The 18,899-nt window shown below is 42.0% G+C and overlaps 1 protein-coding gene across 1 annotated transcript; it reads left to right on the top strand.

The window, feature by feature from the left end:
• Positions 1–147: 147 nt before the first annotated feature.
• alg10 (ALG10 alpha-1,2-glucosyltransferase) lies at positions 148–4,784 on the top strand. The gene is made up of 3 exons (XM_087830717.1): positions 148–500; positions 2,185–2,382; positions 2,463–4,784. Exons 1-3 carry the CDS (start codon positions 336–338, stop codon positions 3,522–3,524), a joined length of 1,425 nt encoding a protein of 474 aa, XP_087686843.1. The 5' UTR covers positions 148–335; the 3' UTR covers positions 3,525–4,784.
• The last annotated feature ends 14,115 nt before the right edge of the window (positions 4,785–18,899 follow it).

Below are 18,899 nucleotides of genomic sequence, written 5' to 3'. Positions count from 1 at the left end.
AACATAATCATCAAAAATAAATCATACATCTATGTAAGGCAGATATTACTCGACAGATAATCCCACGCTAAAGTATTTAGCATAGTACCGGAACCTATGGTTTTACACGAGTTTCCGTACCGAGCCTATTTCTGAATCGGACCGCCAGCTGTCAAAAATCACAAAAATTCTTCCGTTTAGCAACGGTGGACATGTTTCAGACAGTTTTCCTCTAAATTAACGTTTTCCCGCGGTTTAAATCCTCGAGTCTAGTAGTTATGCGAGATACTCTAAAGTCTAACAGCTAGCTCTGGTCTGAACTTTTCTCAGTTTTACACCGTGTTTCGTCGTCAAACATGGAGAAATTTGAAGGCTACATGTTCACTGCTCTGTGCAGCACCAACTTCTTAATATCCTGCCTGCTGTTCTCCAGAGTGACCCGCGAGCAAAGGGAGCCCTATATGGACGAGATCTTCCACGTCCCCCAAGCTCAGAAATACTGCCAGGGAAAATTCAACGAGGTAAAGTGTGAGTGATGAGGGTGAGCCCGCCATTATCAGGCGGATTAAGGTTAGCTAAGAGCAGCGGGGCTTTCGATTAAGGTTAATCTCCACACTGGGCATATAGGGCTGTATCAGTATGATATGCGTGTCTGGATGGGTTATATTTATTGATGTCACGTGGGCCAGCTTTAAAAAGAGCAAGGGACTTTGTGGTGAAGTGAAGCTTAACTGCTCAGATCTGTATGAAGCTCTGTAAACCTTACATTACTAATGGCTATCTGTAAAGACATGTTGCATGTTCATCCTCATGTGACATGATGCATGGCATCTGACTGACAGTGAAAGCAGTGTGTGTTAGAGGAAACTGGGCTAAACGATGGTGTTTTAGTCAGGGATCCGTGAGAGTTTTCTAAAAAGTGTTAAAGCCTTGCAGAGAAAAGATTGGGGTGGTTATCATTCATCACAGCTCTGCCTGGTTCTCAGAATAACATGATGCCTGGGTCCAAGCCTGCGAGGCTCCAGGCACGTAGGACAAGAGACCAGTAAACGACCGCCTTGGCAGCCCAAAAATCCTTGTGGCTTCCAGCAACCACTAAAGGAATGAAATTCACATTTTCATTGGCTAAGTGGTTGTCATCAGGGAATACACTTTCCTCCTAGCAGCCAGTGGTTGCAAGGGAGTTGGCAATCAGTCTCTAGGACTGTCTGACAGGGGGTTGTCTTTTCCTACAACCAGACTCATGTTATGCTTGCAATCTACTGGAGCCTCTTTCCTTGTCTAGGGCTCAATAGATAAATAATTGGATACAAGCATAAAAGTAGTTCTCCTATAACACATCGTATGCATAATTATGCATGACGTTTTATCAAGTTCAAGACAAAATGACATGTTTAAGTGTGTTTTATAAACTGTTATGAGCCGTCTTTGTTTGGTGAGGGGGACGTTAGTGCCCGTAGTGAATCTGGGAGTTTGGGATTTTACGGATTGGTAACGCCTACCCGGAGTCAGCAGTTCAAACAGATGGTGACTTGGATGAGAGCAGTCTTTGATGATGATTTGGGGCTGTTCGCAGTGTCTGTGAGGGAAGGAAGAGAACAACAGTGTTGGTGATTCTCTGAAGGGCCTTTTTATCTGCTGCTACAAACCCCATGTACCACAGGGTAATGAAGTATGCTCTCAGCGGTGGCTCTGTAGAAGCACAGCAGGAGGAGCATTTAACTGAGATGATTCTTCCTGAGTATCCTCGGGAAATGCAGGCCCTGCTGGGGCTTCTAAATGATGGCTGAGGTGCCATTGGAACAGGAGAAAACATTAGACCCATGGTGGATGAAATTTAAATGACTTTATTTGTAAATTTGTGTCGTCACATACTGCATTGGACGACATTCATGTATCAACAGTAATAATGAAGTGAGTGCTGATGCAAACACAGGTATTTTTTCCTAAATACTTGTATCACAGACTAGCCAAGAAAACTGACAGTGCTATGAAATATCCCTGTGGAGGGCCACAACAATAAGATTATAAAGGGATACAATTAATATTGAGCACCGTGAAGCTCAGCTCAGCTCAGCTCATTGGTGCAGCCCTTCACAGCAGAAGCCCCCCCAACTCCCCACTCAAGAGCCATTATCTGATCACTCCACATGTTAAGTGAACTTTACACCTTGTGCCGCGTTAACATGTTTTTAATTCATGCAGTGGGACCCGATGATCACCACTCTCCCAGGCCTTTACCTCGTCTCAGTGGGAGTCATCAAGCCTGTGGTGTGGCTCACCGAACTGACAGGCGAGGTGGTGTGCTCCACGGCCATGCTGCGCTTCATCAACCTGCTCTTCAACTGTGGCAACCTTTACCTGATCTATCTGCTCCTCTGCAAGCTGCACCTCAGGGAGAAGGTAAGTCCAGGACACGAAGACAAGACCACAACTGACTTAATTCTTTTTTTTTTCTGATGTCACATTAACTTCTCTTCTAGATGCGGACAACCTCACGCCGAGTCCTGTCAGCGCTGTCTCTGTCCACCTTCCCTGTGCTCTACTTTTTTAACTTCCTCTACTACACCGACGCTGGATCTACTTTCTTCATCCTCTTCACCTACCTCATGACCCTGTACGGCTGCCACAAGGCCTCTGCACTGCTGGGCGTCTGCTCCGTGCTCTTCCGTCAGACGAACATCATCTGGGTGGCGTTCTGCGCAGCCACTCTGGTGGCAGGGAAAATGGATGACGCCTGGAGGGTGGAGCATACAAAAAAGAGGGACGAGAAGTCTGCACCGTCTCAGATCCCGCTGTCATTCAGCGGAGCTAAGAGAATCCTGCTTTTCACTCTGGAGTTCCTCACCTCACCCAATCACGTGAAGGCGGTGCTGCTGGTGGCCTGGCCTTACGCGCTGGTCGGCGTTGGCTTCCTGGTGTTTGTGGCGCTCAATGATGGGATCGTGGTTGGCGACAGGACGAGCCACGAGGCCTGCCTCAACTTCCCCCAGCTCTTCTACTTCTTCTCCTTCTCCCTCTTCTTCTCTCTCCCCGTCTCGCTGTGTTACCACCGCGTCCTCCGCTTCCTGCAGGCTCTCAAAAAGCAGCCTTTGTTTTTCCTCCTGGTCACCGGCATCTCTTTGCTCCTGGTGTGGAAATTCACCTTTGTCCACAAGTACCTCCTGGCCGATAACCGCCATTTCCCCTTTTACGTGTGGAAGAAACTTTTCCAGAGGCACGAACTGGTGCGTTTCCTCCTCATCCCTCCGTACATCTTCGCCGGGTGGAATTTTCTGGACTCCTTTAAATCGCGCTCTCTCTTTTGGAGTTTGGCTTTCCTGGCTTGCCTCGTGGCCACCACAGTCCCGCAGAAGCTCCTGGAGTTCAGGTACTTCATCGTTCCATACCTGATGTATCGCCTGCACATGCCCCTTCCCTCCCTTCCCAGACTCATCGGGGAGTTCCTCCTGTACACGGCCGTGAACGTTGCCACCATCTACATCTTCATCGCCAAGACCTTCCACTGGCCGGACAGCACAGCAACGCAGAGGTTTATGTGGTGAGGAAAAGACTAACTTAATCATTTCAGGATTTCCTCCTGTGTTACAGGGGACCAGAACATCTTAAAAATCAAAGCAAAGCCTCTGTTACATCTCAGTATCAGACCGACACGGTCATATCATTTTTATACACTAACCACACGGCTTTGTTCAGAATTTGTAGGGTTTTATTCTCCCTACAGACAGAATCAGTATCTCCAGATTGTATTTGACTGGCGAAAAAAAAGTACTTTTCAATGACACTCAAAACACTCATAGGTAAATCCTGCCAGTCAACTGTGAATCATTTCATGACTGAATGAAATTGATATTAGCAAAAAATGTTATAGTGAGAGATCTCAGTATTGTAAGAGCGCTGGTGCAGATTTAAATCATAATGAAGAATTTTTAATATACTGTACTCACATGTTGTTTTTACCCCAAACAGCTTTTCCCCCCCTTAAAGCATTGATCCTTGTCGAGGTTAAAAAATAACATTTCAACCTTAGAATAAAAAAAATCAGGCTCTCAAATAAATTAGCTTCTTTTAAGATTCATAATTCTGACATAAGAAATGTAACTGATTCAGGAAATCTGAAGATTTAATTTGTAAATTTAACAAAATGTTTATTTTGTTGTGTCAAGTCTACTTATGAGGCTTCCTTGTTTTTGTACGGCAGTTTTTTCTACAGCACTTGTAAAATGTAGTACAACAAAATCATTCTTTTGCAAGTATAATTAAAGAGACCAAAAATGATATAATCGTAATGTAAAGTTTAGATTTCTTTTGATGTGGGATGGTTTTTTTAAAGCATTTTGTGCCAGTGATGGACGCCGACAGAACTTTATAATAATGGGACTATTTGAAGATGTACATACATTTTTACCTCGATATTCACTATGACCAAGCCATACGAGTCCACTGGAGGTGACCAAGATGTGTGTCGAGATGTTCACTGTTAATTTAGACGTTTTTGTTTCTGCTCTTCTGTATGTGCCCTCGTGCTCGATTTGTGGATGTGGTTCATTTCGCTGCTTATTTGTTGTTTTCTTTATATGCACGAGATTTCAATCATAAAATTCATCCTAACGAAAATCCGATCACGTTGGTTTGTGACTCACGCGAGCAAAGTCAGTCAAATCTGAATGTGTAATTTGTCGTGTTCAGTTTGAATGCAGTGTGACCTGTGTGTAGGTGTGAACACGAGTAAACGTTGTGCATTGATGCTGTAAGTTTGCTGCTCCCATCTTCATTCAACTGTGGAATAAAATATTCTAAATCAAGTCTGTAGAGCACTCGTTTGAGTTTCACGTGAAGATGGACGATAGCGTTATATGTGCACTCGACGGTCACTTTATTAGGTACACCTCCCTACTTCCTTTTTGAAGCTTCTTTTGCCTCCTTGAGATGATTCGAGCTTTTTAACATGCTGCGTTCTCCTGCTGGAAGCAGCTGTCAGAAGATGACTACACTGTGGTCATAAAGGAACGGACACGAGTATTCGGGTCGGCAGAGTTAAAACTACGTTACACTACCAGCAGCAGCCTGAACTTTTGCTACAAGCCCGGATGGATCCATGCTGTCATGTTGTTCATGCCACATGCAGACCCTACCACCAGGCAACGTTTCCCAGTGTTCTGACAGGCGTGTGACCCGGTGTGGTCTTTCCTATCAGCTCGAAGTAGTCTGGCCATTCTCTGACCTCTGAAATCAGCAAGACATCTTCTCTGCTGCTCGCTGGATAGTTTCTGTGGGAAAATCTCAGTCAGTCAGCAGCTTCATCCAGACCAGCTGCCACCAATGTTGTTCACTGGCCATTTTTCCCCATCTACACTACTTCCTGTGTTTCGTGGTTCCACAAAAATGTATGATGAAAACAATAAACACCTTTATTAAACACCTCGTTATGTTGAAGGAACACAACGGAATAGAAATCAAGTCATTCAGAACTTAATCTGATTAATACTGTGACTATTTCTCCTTATTGACATCAAGTGGTACTAATGCAGTTTGTCTCAGTCGGATCAGCCAGAGTCAGCCACCAGGAGGCGCTATAACGCAGCGCTAGAGACCCCTATGAACATGAAAGTGCAATTCACCATGAAGTAAATGAATTCAACATCTGAGTAACACTGGAAAGCACTCAAGCATTAATCACTAGATGTTTTGTTTGAAGTCGGCCTTGAGGAGAGATTTTTAAGGTTTAAACTGAGTCAGTGAATTGATATAAAGGCCCTGACTCTAAGAAACACACGTTTACAGGTGAGCATTTTTATTGTTTTGCTCCAAGAGTATCAGTGATGTAAGATTCCTACTTTAAGTAAATGTAGCACCGAGGTTTGAGGGCCGTTTTTGTTGTATTTCATGTTTCATGCATGTAATATTTCCAGTGGGTGACCGGTCTGGGCTTTTCTACAGAGCCATGCTGCTGTAATAAGTGCAGAATGTTATGGTATTGTCTTGCTGAAATACTAAAGGCCTATGTTCCACTGTGAGGTATATTTAACGCAATACAAATTCTAATCATTTCTATACAAAATGAGTTTGTTGAGACTTTCTGGGGTGTCACCTTTGCACATGGTCATGTTATCAATTAACTGCAGCAGTTGTGCAACATTCAGTTTTCTAACATTACACATTTTAATGAGTACCCGGGCTGGTACATAAAAACAGAGCCTTTAAACGATGAATGCATTGCATCTTTATGTTTTACGCACACAGGGTCCTGACTTTTTGGAAACAATGTGGTAAGATTATGGAAAAGGTCAATGCTAATTTAGAGCAGTATTTTAGAAGACAGCAGACTCAACTGTAAGAAAGCAGAAAAAACGCATGGCGATGATTGCTCTCCATGCCACCTGTGTCGTTACTGGATTCTAATTACAGTAAGAAACACGGGGCCAGCTCACAAAAGTCACACTGGGATGATTACACTAATGTTGACTGCACAACCAATCTGAGCCTGCTGAAAGGACATACTGTATGTACTGTTGTCTTCAGAGCAGCGTTCACAACATCTGCTCGGTCACTTCATGGTTTATAATTGAGGTTTTTTTTTTTTACTTTTTCAGGTTTGTCCTCCTTTCACTACATTGATTTTTTTACCCTGCCAATTAATGAAAGTACAAATTAGTCTTTCTCACCAGGGTGTTTGGGCATTTTGAAAATGACAGTCTCAAAGGTCTAAGGAGTTTGGAAAGCTCCTTAGACCAGTGGTCCCCAACTTTTTTTGCGCCACGGACCGGTTTATGCCCGACAATATTTTCATGGACCGGCCTTTAAGGTGTCGCGGGTAAATACAACAAAATAAAACTAGTACTGGTACCGAAAAAAAGAAAATTTATTCATAACACACGTGAAAAGACCCAGGAAAACCAAGTAAACGATAAAAACGATAACAAAATAATGCTGAAAACCGATAAAAACCCTGAAAACTATACATTTCACACCTGAGCCCCAACTCTCGCAGCCCGATACCAAACGACTCACGGACCGGTACCGCTCCGAGGCCTGGGGGTTGGGGACCGCTGCCTTAGACTACGATGACCTGGATGACTGAGAACCTTCACAGACACAGTCTCAAAGGGATCATTCATATATTCAATTCATTTCCTGATGCAGTCAATCAAAGTTTGTCCTTGACGATGTGGAATATCTTATTCATCACGGATTGTGTTTCAGGAAGACCTGATAAAATAAGAAAAAGGTTGGAAATGATTGACACCAAGTGTGATGAGTATTTCAGGAAACAGAAAAAAAAAGGTAGATATCAAAGTCAAACTGTGACAATTCACCTTTTCCTGCCAGTAGTGTGTGGAAGAGTCATAGTTAGCTTTACTTCAGTAAACCTGTGAACTTGAACCTTTATTCCTGAGTAAAATCTTGACACTGCACATGTGAGGATAGTGTGCTAAATACAGCTTCAGCTCAGTCTCAGTGCAGCCTAGCAACACACAACTTGGTTCAAAGAATAGGTGTGCATCTGTACACACATATCAGTTACAATGATACATGTGTGCTGATATTATCTCTCAAGAAGCAGTTTTTAAAGAAGGTAAACAGGTTTGAGGTACAAGAAGTGGAATGGAAATCGCTTTTATGGAGTGATGAATCCAAATTGGACAGTTTTGGTTTAATGATAGAGATAAAGCACTGAGCGTCATCACAATGATGCAAACAATCAATGCAGTAAAAGCACACCAGGAAAGAGACAAACGCACAGTGCAACACTATGAGTCATGGATTGGCCTCCCCAGAGCCCCGACTTCAACATTACTGAAGCAGAGTGGGATCATCTCAGCAGAGAACAAAACAAAAGGGAGTCAACATCCAAAGAAGAGCTTTGAATGTTTGTCGGGAAGCCTGGAGAAGCATTCCTGAAGAAATGACAAGAAAGCTGCGCAAAAGAGGCTGTGTTGAAGAATAAAAGTGGTCACGAGCTTCAAATACTGACTTTCAAGCTTGTTACATACAAACAAGAGATGACTCAAGATTTCCACAGTATTACAAATAGTGATAATTTTTAAGGTGGGCGCCAAATGTGGAAAGTGGACGATATCTGTGTTATTTAATTAAGGACACGATCTGTATCGTAAATATTTATTTTTCTGTCAGTGGCTGGAAAACAGGATTTTCTTCATTTACACTTATAAGAAGAAATTTGTTGGATTGTACACTCAAAAATACATCGTCTCACAGAACAGAGTTTAAAATTTGTATCAATAATGAACCCCCACTCCACCACAAAACGAGCGCAACTCCCCTCAAAGTGCAAAGACTTCACTTTTATGGCGTTTTTACGCTGACGTCAGCCTGTTATGGCGTCATTGTGACGTCGTAGAGTGTCATATTGAAAATCTAAAGAGTGTTTTCTACAGCTTTTCCCATGCCCTTTCATATAAAATATATTACTTTTTTTAAACATCAACTATGATCTTGAGTGCTAACAATGAAGGTAAAGGTCAAATGCGAAGTTTATCGCTGCGAAGTTTGATGACAACCCATAAAAAGTTGTGGGTAATATAAAGTTTTTACTGTTTGGTGTGACTTTGATCTCGACCCGATTTTCAGCAAAATTGAATCAGCTCGAGCTGTTATTGGTATCTACCATCAAACGACAATTGAAAATGATATCTTGAGCAACTGTCGATGCTAGGCTGCTAACAAACAAAAAGCACTTCCCAGAGGACAAATGTGCTGCTCGCAACAGTCTTCGTCTCACCACAAATCCTCTACTTATATGGAGATTTCAGAATCCCGAGTTTCCTCTACCCGACCAAGCTCCTCATGAGAAATTGTTCCGTCTCTTCTGAGACAGAAACACGAGAATAGCTTGAGATAAAATACACAGAGCTGAGATTTGAATTTGATCACTGAGACGATGTTTTGGTATCGCTGAGGTCTATTTATAAGCCCATCAAGTTTTTCCATTGTGTCCTCTACTTATTCCAAGAACCCATTATTTGTTACAAATAAGAATCAGTGCAGTCAGAGAAAACGGCGGTTCTTTTTCCAGGTGCTAAATTCAAAAAGTATGAAGCAATTAGAGGCAGATCCTGAAGAAGGAGCTATTAGTGTTTAAAGTCAAAGGTGAAGACAAGACGGTTTGACACTTGTTGATCTGTTACGGTTACATAAAAAGTTAAAACAACAGTAGAAAATAATTAGAGGGAGAAATAAAGGAAGAAAAAAAATAGGCTTAAACAATCTGATGACTAATTCTTAGACCTAAATAAAAACATCTTCTGCCTTTTATTCAACGAGGTCAGCGTGACACAGAGAGGAGTCTGAACATTTTCCATTCCACGCTCACACAAGTACATCGCATTTACTGAAGACCTACACTCTGAAAATACAAAGTAAAATGCAACTGAAATAAGTAAGTAAGATACCTTTATTATTCAAGAATTTTATGTTTATATGTGAAATCAAAGGTTTGTTTATATTAAGATTTAATCATTAACAGACAATAGATGCTCAGTGAAGAGAATTAAATAGGGATGAAATAAAACGAAAAGACAAAACATTCATTTTACTCTGAAAGTCAAAATAAGGTGGAGTTGATGACACGGGTGGAACCAACTGGGCTGACAGAGAACGATCAATCAACCTCACTGGCGTGAACCTATAAGGTAGTACGACTCAACAACGAAAGCATTAAAACGCCAAACACAGTTAACGCTGGACATACATATGATGGGATATTAACTTGTCTTTCATGTCGGGCTTGGTTTCCATCCATCGCATCGCTTGGGTGTGACAAATGAATCGTGGCCTCTTTAATCTGTGGCTCTATTAGGCATTTGAGGGGCAGATGGAGGGTCTGCACATCGCTGCTGGGTGTGGACGGCTGTGGCGTCTGATGAGTGGGCTTGATGATGTAAAGCCTCCAGTGGTGAACGTGCTGTGGTCAGAAATGAGTCACCAGAGCTTTCTGGCGTGTGCTGTTCATCTCTGCTGCATGGTGGCGGGGGGAGGTCGTGATCCACTCTGACACACTGGCTGTGAGGAGGGATGCAAAGTATCTCTGAGAAGATTTATCTGTTTCATCCTCATCGCTCCTTTTTCCTGAGCTCTCTGTCTGTCTCTGCATTCGTGCTTCCACGCTTCCACTTAAAGCTCTCAGGTGATTTTCTATTTCAACAAACTCATCTCTCTGCACTCTTATCTTTTATTCTGTGATCTATTTTCTCTTCCAGCTGCATTAGCTGTCTTAATGTTCCTTCTTGCGGGAAGCCAAAATGTTTTCCCTAAACATGCATAACACTCATGGATCCTTCTTCATGCTTTTCCTTCATCACATTTCGAGACATGAAATCCACCACTTTGGAGCTGAGGATCAGTCCGCCAGGGCCTCACTCTACGCCACCACCTGGCACACAATGCATTACGGCGCCTCTTGTGAGTGTTGGGCTTGACCAGTTGGGCCCATGGACTAAGGCTCAGACACCAGACGCTCGTCCTCGGGCACCCTACTTTGGCCTGGCTCCGGGGCGGGGCCTCGGTCACCCTATCCTGGGCAGGGTGAACCGTTTCCTTGATGTTCTACTCATAGGGGTCTTCTGAATCGCTCTTTGTCTGGTCCCCCACCCAGGACCAATATGCCATGGGAGACCCTACTAGGAGGCAGAATCCCTGGACAACTTAGCCCCTGGGATCCCTGGGAGGAGGCCCTGGGGCAGAACCAGGACATTCAATTCAAATTCAAATTTTTTATTTGTCACATACACAGTCATACACAGTACGATATGCAGTGAAATGCTTGGACAACTGCTCGTGACCTAAAGAAAAAAAGAGAAGGCCATGAATAAGATAGGAAATAAATATGAAAATTAAAAAGGGTAAATTTAACCAGGAAGGAATAAAATAAAATATAAAAATTAAGTTAAGAATGAGATAACTGTACAACACAAATTAGAATGAAGGGTAAATTTAACTGGGAAAGAATAAGATAAAATATATAAATTAAAGTTGAAAATAAAATAACTGTACAACAAAATACACAGTATAGAAATATATAAGAATGTATGAAGAAATATAAATATAAATATATATATACACAATAACAGCAGCTGTACAAATATTAACTGGAAATGAGGAATATAATGTCCAGTGTTGTGCAATCCACATTATTTAGTGTCTTGTGCAGTGCAAATATGCTTAAAGTGGTTTAAGTGATGAAGTGAAAACAATGTCCAGAATGTTCAGTGTGTGTGTAAGAACCATATGTGTGGGTCAGTACTGTGTGGTGGTGTGATTGAGAGACCGTATCGCCTGCAGGAAGAAGCTCCTCCTCAGTCTCTCTGTGTTGGTCTTCAGGGAGCGGAATCGCTTTCCTGACCTCAACAGAGAGAACAGTCTGTTGTTGGGATGGCTGAGGTCCTTCACGATCTTCCTGGCCTTGGTCCAGCACCGCCTGCTGTAGATTGAGTGCAGGTCAGGGAGCTCGGAGCAAATGGTGCGCTCAGCTGATCGCACAACCCTCTGTAGAGCTCGTCTGTCCTGCATGGTGCTGTTCCCGAACCAGGTTAAGATGTTTCCCGTCAGGATGCTCTCTATGGTGCAGGAGTAAAAGTTCCTGAGCACCTTGGAGGGCAGTCGGAAGTCTCTCAAGCGTCTGAGGTGGTAGAGACGCTGACGGGCCTTTTTCACCACGGTGTTGATGTGACAGGACCACGACAGGTCCTGCGTGATGTGAACTCCGAGGTATTTGAAGCTGTCCACTCTCTCCACTGGGCACTCGTTGTTGACGGGGGTCTGGTAGTTCCTCTCCTGCTTAGTGCTGAAGTCCACTATCAACTCCTTTGTCTTACTGACGTTTAGAAGGAGGTTGTTCCTCTGGCACCAGTTCTCCAGATTCCTAATCTCCTTCAGGTAGGGCGTCTCGTTGTTGTCAGAGATCAGGCTGGAGAGATTATATCTCTTGGCTCGCTTGGGAACGCCTCGTTGTCTCCGGGACAAGCTGGAGGAGGTGGCTAGGGAGAGGAAGATCTGGGCTTCCCTGCTTAGGCTGGTGCCCCTGCGACCTGGAGCCTGAGCACAGGGAAAGAATCATATTCCTGTTTTCTTTCTGTTTTTCTCTCTTTTTTGGTTTTTAAGTTAGAACAATTTATTTTAGCACTCTAACCATTTGTGCATCAACGTGGTGCATTAGCTGGATATCCCAGTGTAGGTGGTTTGGGCTCTTCATGTTTTACCATCTCAGACCACAGATCCCGTCAGCCGTGGGATCCCACTTCTCTGACACCAAGCTTGTTGTGGAAATTAAGATACACAAAGACACAACCAGGTGGTCTTTGTGAGTTTTATTTGCTTTGTAAACGGGTCAAACAACAGTACAGACAGCATTCGTTACCCTGAGGCATTGTAACCATGGACTATTTATAGAGAAACAAACGCCGGATAATAAAAGAAAACTGTGAGATCAACATGCAGTCTGTCTGAAAGTTTACACAGAGAACAAAGAGCACAATATGGAGCCTTTCATCCGACAAGGTCAGCTTGACATTTTCTGCTATGTGTTCCTTTTTGAGTCTCCTAATTACATATCTGCTAGACATGCAATAGTAATGACAGCCGTTTATTACTTTCCTTCACAGCCTTCTTTACATTTATGAGTCTGGAAGGATGCGGTTGTAAATTGCCAAATGACTACATGGTAAAGACAGAAACTTTAGAGTGGCCACTGTCACCGAAAATATCTCAAAGACAAGCCGCGTGCCATTCTGGAGGATTATCATCACCCTTACAGCGGATGGTTACAAGAGACGTTTCCCTTTTCCACTCTGCTTGCTGTGGGGAGAGCACGGAGATTCAATGGGACTGAATTAGGAATAATAATTCTGGGGCGTTTCTTTGTTAGTGGTGATGTGATGAAGAAACACAGCTGACGGTGTGATTGAATTCTTGTCAGACAAGCAGTAAGTGGCAAGAAAGCCAAAACATCTAACTCATTCCTTAGAAACAGCTCAAGGTAGCTAATGCCTACATTCCCACATTATCCTATCAGTTCTTGTCTTAATCATCCCATAATCTGGAGATATTAGGCTTACTTTTGCAGTGATTGCCATCTAATTAGCTCCTTCTGTGGATTGAAAAGCACATTACTGGAAACGTGTGCAAGTTTTCTTGAGATTGTGACTTAATTAGAGAGCTAATAGCATTTACTCGTGTCTAGAAGGGTCTTCGAATACACATCCTTCACGACCAGCGACCCATCTCACAGTTTTAAAGCCATCTGGATCGGGACCAAATTTCCGTGGGTTCACCTCTCTAACAAGTTTCGTGAAATTCGCCTTGGCAGTTTGTGCGTTACTAATTGACAAACAAACAAACGGCACTGAAACCGTACCTCTGCCTCGGCTCGCACGCTGGCACACAGGAGGCACAAAGAAACAGATGGAGTTACAGAGGACACCATATGCTACCACGTCGTGAAGGAGTGCAGGCTGTTTAAACGTATAGGTGCGTTGCAAATTAATCTCAGAGTAGGACAACAGCAAGGCTGAGACTGGATGGCAGCTGTGTCGGGCTCTACTGTTGCTGAAGCCTAGATTTTTGGCAAGCCACCACTTGCTTGTTATCACTTATATAAAGGCCAGATGATGCTGGGGAGAACGCCATTATTGCAAGTAAAGTAATGAAACCTTTTGGGATCACTGCTAACACTAAAATAACTTGACAGTGAAATAAAAAGACGATTTCTCAGTTTCTTTGTGATGAACGTCAAACTGCTCAAAAAGTTGACCAAACATAAAACAACTCTCATAAATCCCTTTCACTAGGTTCGTTCCTTCTAGAATTAAGTGATTCTTCCAACAGCAAATTTGGTTATTATGAAGGTTTTGAGGTAATCATGTACCCGTTTGTGTATAAAGATGGACATGGAAACCTATGACATCGTCCACTGGTTTTGAAATTTGAGCCTAGAGAGCAGTCAGGATCTTTCAAATCCTGTACAGAGTATAGAGCGTGTACGGCATGGATGGCAAACTTATTTTAGATCGTGGGCTACATACAGCTCACGCTGATCTTAACTTGTTTGGACGTGTAAAATTCCGCTTTATGTCATTTTATGATGTTTAACTGCACATTTAAATTGGGGCGGTCGTGGCTTAAGTGGATGACTGGTTGTGTAAAGCGCTTTGGGGTCCTTAGGGACTAGTAAAGCGCTATATAAATACAGGCCATTTACCATTTACAATTAGTCCTAAAGATGTCTTAATACAAGATAAGTTTTAACTGCACATCTCAGTGTTATCTATATGATAAATTAGTAAAATTATAGAAAAAGTTCTGGCAGTTCACTGCCCAGGCTGTGCCGTACTTATTCAACATGACGTATTTGGTTCAAAGGAATTTCTAATTCGAATGTTAACAGAAAGCGAGATGTTTATTAAGGCTGGTAAAAACTTTACAAAACAAAAAGCAGAGGTGACGCTAAACAATAACCTAAACTGGGGAAACTACAGATAAACATAAAAAACGAAAACATGAAACCTGACGTGGATACAAAGATGCATGGAGCATGGAAACATGGCACAAAGGACGACAGACAACCTGACAAAGACTGAATAAGAAAACACAAACTGAATACACACAGGAGGATAACAAGGGGATGGGGAACAGGTGGGAACACAGCTGGGACAAATCAGACCTAACAAGACAAGGGAAAGCAAAATTAGACACACTGCACATAAGACATGGACTTTCACAATAAAACAGGAAACAGAATGGAAAGCAGACATGACAACACGAACTTGACAACATAAGACATGCAGCATGAAACACTTAGAGGGTGAGGGGGTAGAAAACACAAAGGGAATCTAATAAACAAATGAACTTAGCTAACCTGAAGAACTTAAACATCAACATCAAAATAAACTAAAACTTTAAATACTGAGTCAACAGACCCAGGAACGTGACAAGAACATTAACCTTTCTGTCATGTAACTGTTTATTCATTACTTAACTAATTTGGTGTAGCATGAATGGCTGTGGGGGAGGTCAGCAGGAAAAGCCCTAAAACGTATAATAATAAAGTCCTTCATATTTTCCAAAGCTGCCCAGTGGGCCATTTGGTCTTAGAGCTGAAAGATCTTCGAGGATGAGAATGTTTTCAAGAAACTTGAAGATGTCCAGCTGCTTTTCTTTCCAAGCTCCTAAGATGATTGGACTAGAGTGAGAACAACAGAATGCAAGTGATGAAAAAAGCAGATTAGCAGCTTAAATACCCGGAAACGCAGGCAAAAGAGTGAATACTGCACTTTGTTTATTGCCCTTACATGTACTCTTTATTGTGTTAGACAGGTGACATAATACACATCCTACTTAATGCTAGACGTTGCAAAATGAAACTGATGATTATAGCATTTTGCAACGTCTAGAGTTCCTGTGAACTCTAAACTCCACTGTGAGTGGAAATATCTTTCCAATTCCAGCCAACAAACAACAGTCATTATATCACAAATGATATGAATGAAGGCAGTCTGCGTGTGACTAAGACTTACTGGTTAATGTCTTTACTAGCACGCCTTAAAATGGGCTGTCAGCTGCTCCAATCAATCCAGTCCAGGGACGAATTTGAAGGTGGGCAAGTGGGGGCCAACTGCCCCACTGCTGCCAACTTTTTTGTCCTTAAAATATTTGTAAAAACCGAATGCTTGTTTGTCCAAAAGCTTCTTATAGTCTTTGTTTTCTTAGACGGGATGATACATTAAATAATTATAAGTATTTTGTGGATATTTTGTCGATTCACTTTACATATAGGAGATTTCCACACACTTAACTGAAGAGATTTGTGCCACCCTGGCTAGACCTCTTGTCCCTCATTTGGCCTCCCATGTAAGATTTTCTAGATCCACCACTGGATTGCAATCACACTTTATATCTCTAATATTTACATAATTTTTGGAATTTATCTCAATGATTTAGAAGGGAAGAGCTTAGCAAAACAGGCCACAATGAATTATGCAAACCATTTAAAGACTTAGCATTTGTGAATGCTGCTGGAAGAAGCCTCTGCACCTGCATCGCATTTAGTCCTAAGCTTTGGAAGGAAACCGTGCTTGCACCGAGAAGAGTTGGTGTGCCCTGTTCACTCTGCAGCTGGAAAAGTGTTGTATTCTGTTTCTCTATTAATGTATCCATATTTAGAATGAGACCCAGCGATGTCATTCTGATGGAGAGCCGCTGAGCAAAAGGGTGAAATAGCAACACATCAAAACTCATTTGAAGTACACTCAGGTAAAAGTAGCTCTCAGTGAAAGCAGCTACTTGCTTACACTGCTAAATAAAAACTCACTTAAACATTACATATGCTGCAGGAAAATTATTCTATATTGCAAAAGCTTAATAAAACTCTATAACAGGCACAGAGCGCATGAACCTGAACACATCAGCTACAGTACGTGCCGTCTCTTTGCACCTTAAAAAAAAAAAACAATTAAAGCACATGAAGAAACTGTTCTATTTATACAAGAACGGTGGGAGTTCAGTGGGCGGAGCGGCCAAAGCATGTGTTTTGTTTTATTAGAGGCACGCAGTAATTATGCAACCTGCCCACATTCATATGAGTGGCGTGACGTCTGGAGAAAGTTTGATGTCCTGCGAGGGACGCGTGGGAGACGTGGTCATCTGGAGCCGTCCTGATGGCTTCACGTTTGCAAAAATGCAGCTTCGCCGTAAATATCGCACTGAACACCTGACTGTCCTCCTCTTTTTTAATTTTCTGAAGGATATTTAAATGAGATCCAACTTTAACTCTGTCTCTGTGCCAGGTTGCTAAGCTACAGCCTGTGTCAGGAAGTGACAGGCGAACATAATTACGACCCTGGTTGACAGACATCGACCACAGTGTTCATTAGACATACTCAAGCATTAAGACATCAAGTCTTTTTAAAGGACAAAATCCTGACACGACCTTTTGTATCAACTAATTACCACATTATCATTTGGTGAATAAGTATTTAGACAGTTAAAGACAAAGGAGTTGGCTCTGGTTTGATGTATGGACGGAGTTTTGTGGCACCGTCATCCAAAAATATTGCATTTTACTGTATTTTGTACAAATAAATATATAAAAGCGTTATAATGGGTTCACTGCCACGCTTCTCAATTTCTTAGACGTGTCCTCGTCTGAATTCGTGGTCTTGATGTTTTGCTCCGTTGCTGCTAATGAGCTGATTGTGTATGTCGAGTGTTGTTTCCTTGCAGTCAGCATTGTGATGTGCTCTCGCTCTGTCTCATTCTCTCTCCACATTGCCCTCGCTTTGACTGACAGTGATATTAGCACCTTTTCTTCTCTCTGCCTCTCTTCAGCCTTCAATCATCGCATCGCTTCCTTTGACCTCAAGAGACGCTGGCAAAATAAAGCTATTTGTAGCGGGCAACAGGCGATGTGCAGGAAAATGGATACAAATGATTTGTATTACTCAGAAATATTCACCTGATTTGGAAACAATCAAATCGTAATGTGGAAAATGGTTTTGTCAGAAAACAATAGCTTAGGAAGCTGTTGAAGTCCTGTACCCAGGACTGAGCGTAAACGTAGAGATCGTGCTGTTGCTGTAGCAGCTCCAAAACTGTGGAACGATCTCCCTTCAGAGATTAGACAGGCTTCTTCCCTACATGTTTTTAAATCACTCTTTACCCTGGCCTTTGACACCACGTGAGAGCTTGGTTTTATTTTTAGTTTTATTTTAGTTGTTTTTAGTTGATTCTATGCCGTTTTATCTTGTTTTTTAATATAGGGCTGTTTTTATTTTTTATGTATTATGTGTTTTATTTATTTATTTTTGCTGTTTTCTGTTATTCTGTTGTTTTTAACTTATTTTCTGTACAGCACTTTGGTTCTGTGCTGGGTATTTTACAGTGCTTTATAAATAAAATTGGATTGGATTGGATAGCCTCCACCGTGTTTTTGTTTTGTTTTGTTTTTTTGCCTCTTTTCACTAGCACCTATTCGGCTCAACTCAACTCGACTTGGTTTCGGTCATTTTTTGTCACAGCTCAGCAGCCTTTGTGTTTAAGGAAACTGACCCAAATACAGACACTGAAGGATACAAAAACAAGGCAAAGGCAAACAGGAGCAAGAGCTAACTGAAAACTAACTGAAAACTAAAAAACTAAGAAATCTGTGACAAGACTGAGGTAACTATGAAAAACTATGAAACAACTATAGCGACTATGGCGACTACTAGGACATGATGTGGAGGGAAAATACACAGACGACCTGACTGAATAAAACAGAGACTAAATATACACAGGAGTTGATCAGGGTAAGTGGAAACACATGGGGAAACAGCTGACACACAAGGGGACATAGAAACTAAACTAGAATAACACTCAACTAAATCCTAACTGATAACACCAACACAAGAAACAAAAATACAAATTTATGTTTCATGAAGGAGTCGCTCCCATGAGTCATTCAGTGATTCACTCTTTGACAAATCAGTGCCATGCAGCCTGCTGACATCACATTTTCAGCTCGAATCAGCTCGCTTGGAACCCTGATCCACCAGGAACAAAACAAAAGTACCTGGGTACAGGTGTAAAAGAAAACCCTAAAAACCGAGTAGAGTCGAGTACTAGTAACAGTGTGAAAAAGTGTTTAGAGAGGGTTGTAGACACTTAGTAATGTATTGCTCTCCTGACCGTCTCCAAAAAAACTCAAATTAGGATTCATGACTCCATAAAACCTGCCGATTCAACTCAAGAACTAGGAACAAATTATGCGTTTTTGATCATTTTTGCTATTTTTATTTATGTAGACACAAAACTGGTTCATCCCTTGAGTTAGGTCTTTTTTAAACTTGAATGACAAATCAAACCAATAATTAAAAAAAACAACCCAAACCAAAAATCCAAAACATTCCTTTGAAAATATTCAGGTACAA

The sequence above is a fragment of the Neolamprologus brichardi genome, chromosome 17 (genome assembly GCF_056152115.1).
Source record: "Neolamprologus brichardi isolate AB-2024 chromosome 17, ASM5615211v1, whole genome shotgun sequence".
In the NCBI taxonomy this organism is placed as follows: Eukaryota; Metazoa; Chordata; class Actinopteri; order Cichliformes; family Cichlidae; genus Neolamprologus; species Neolamprologus brichardi.
This window is presented reverse-complemented; position numbering and strand designations above follow the sequence as displayed.

Bases quoted from the DNA above. Each gene is read 5' to 3' on its own strand.
- alg10 (XM_087830717.1), top strand. From the start codon at position 336: ATGGAGAAATTTGAAGGCTACATGTTCACTGCTCTGTGCAGCACCAAC. The intron at 501-2,184 runs GTAAAGTGTGAG...TAATTCATGCAG, and splicing joins GCCAGGGAAAATTCAACGAG to TGGGACCCGATGATCACCAC. The intron at 2,383-2,462 runs GTAAGTCCAGGA...CTTCTCTTCTAG, and splicing joins AGCTGCACCTCAGGGAGAAG to ATGCGGACAACCTCACGCCG.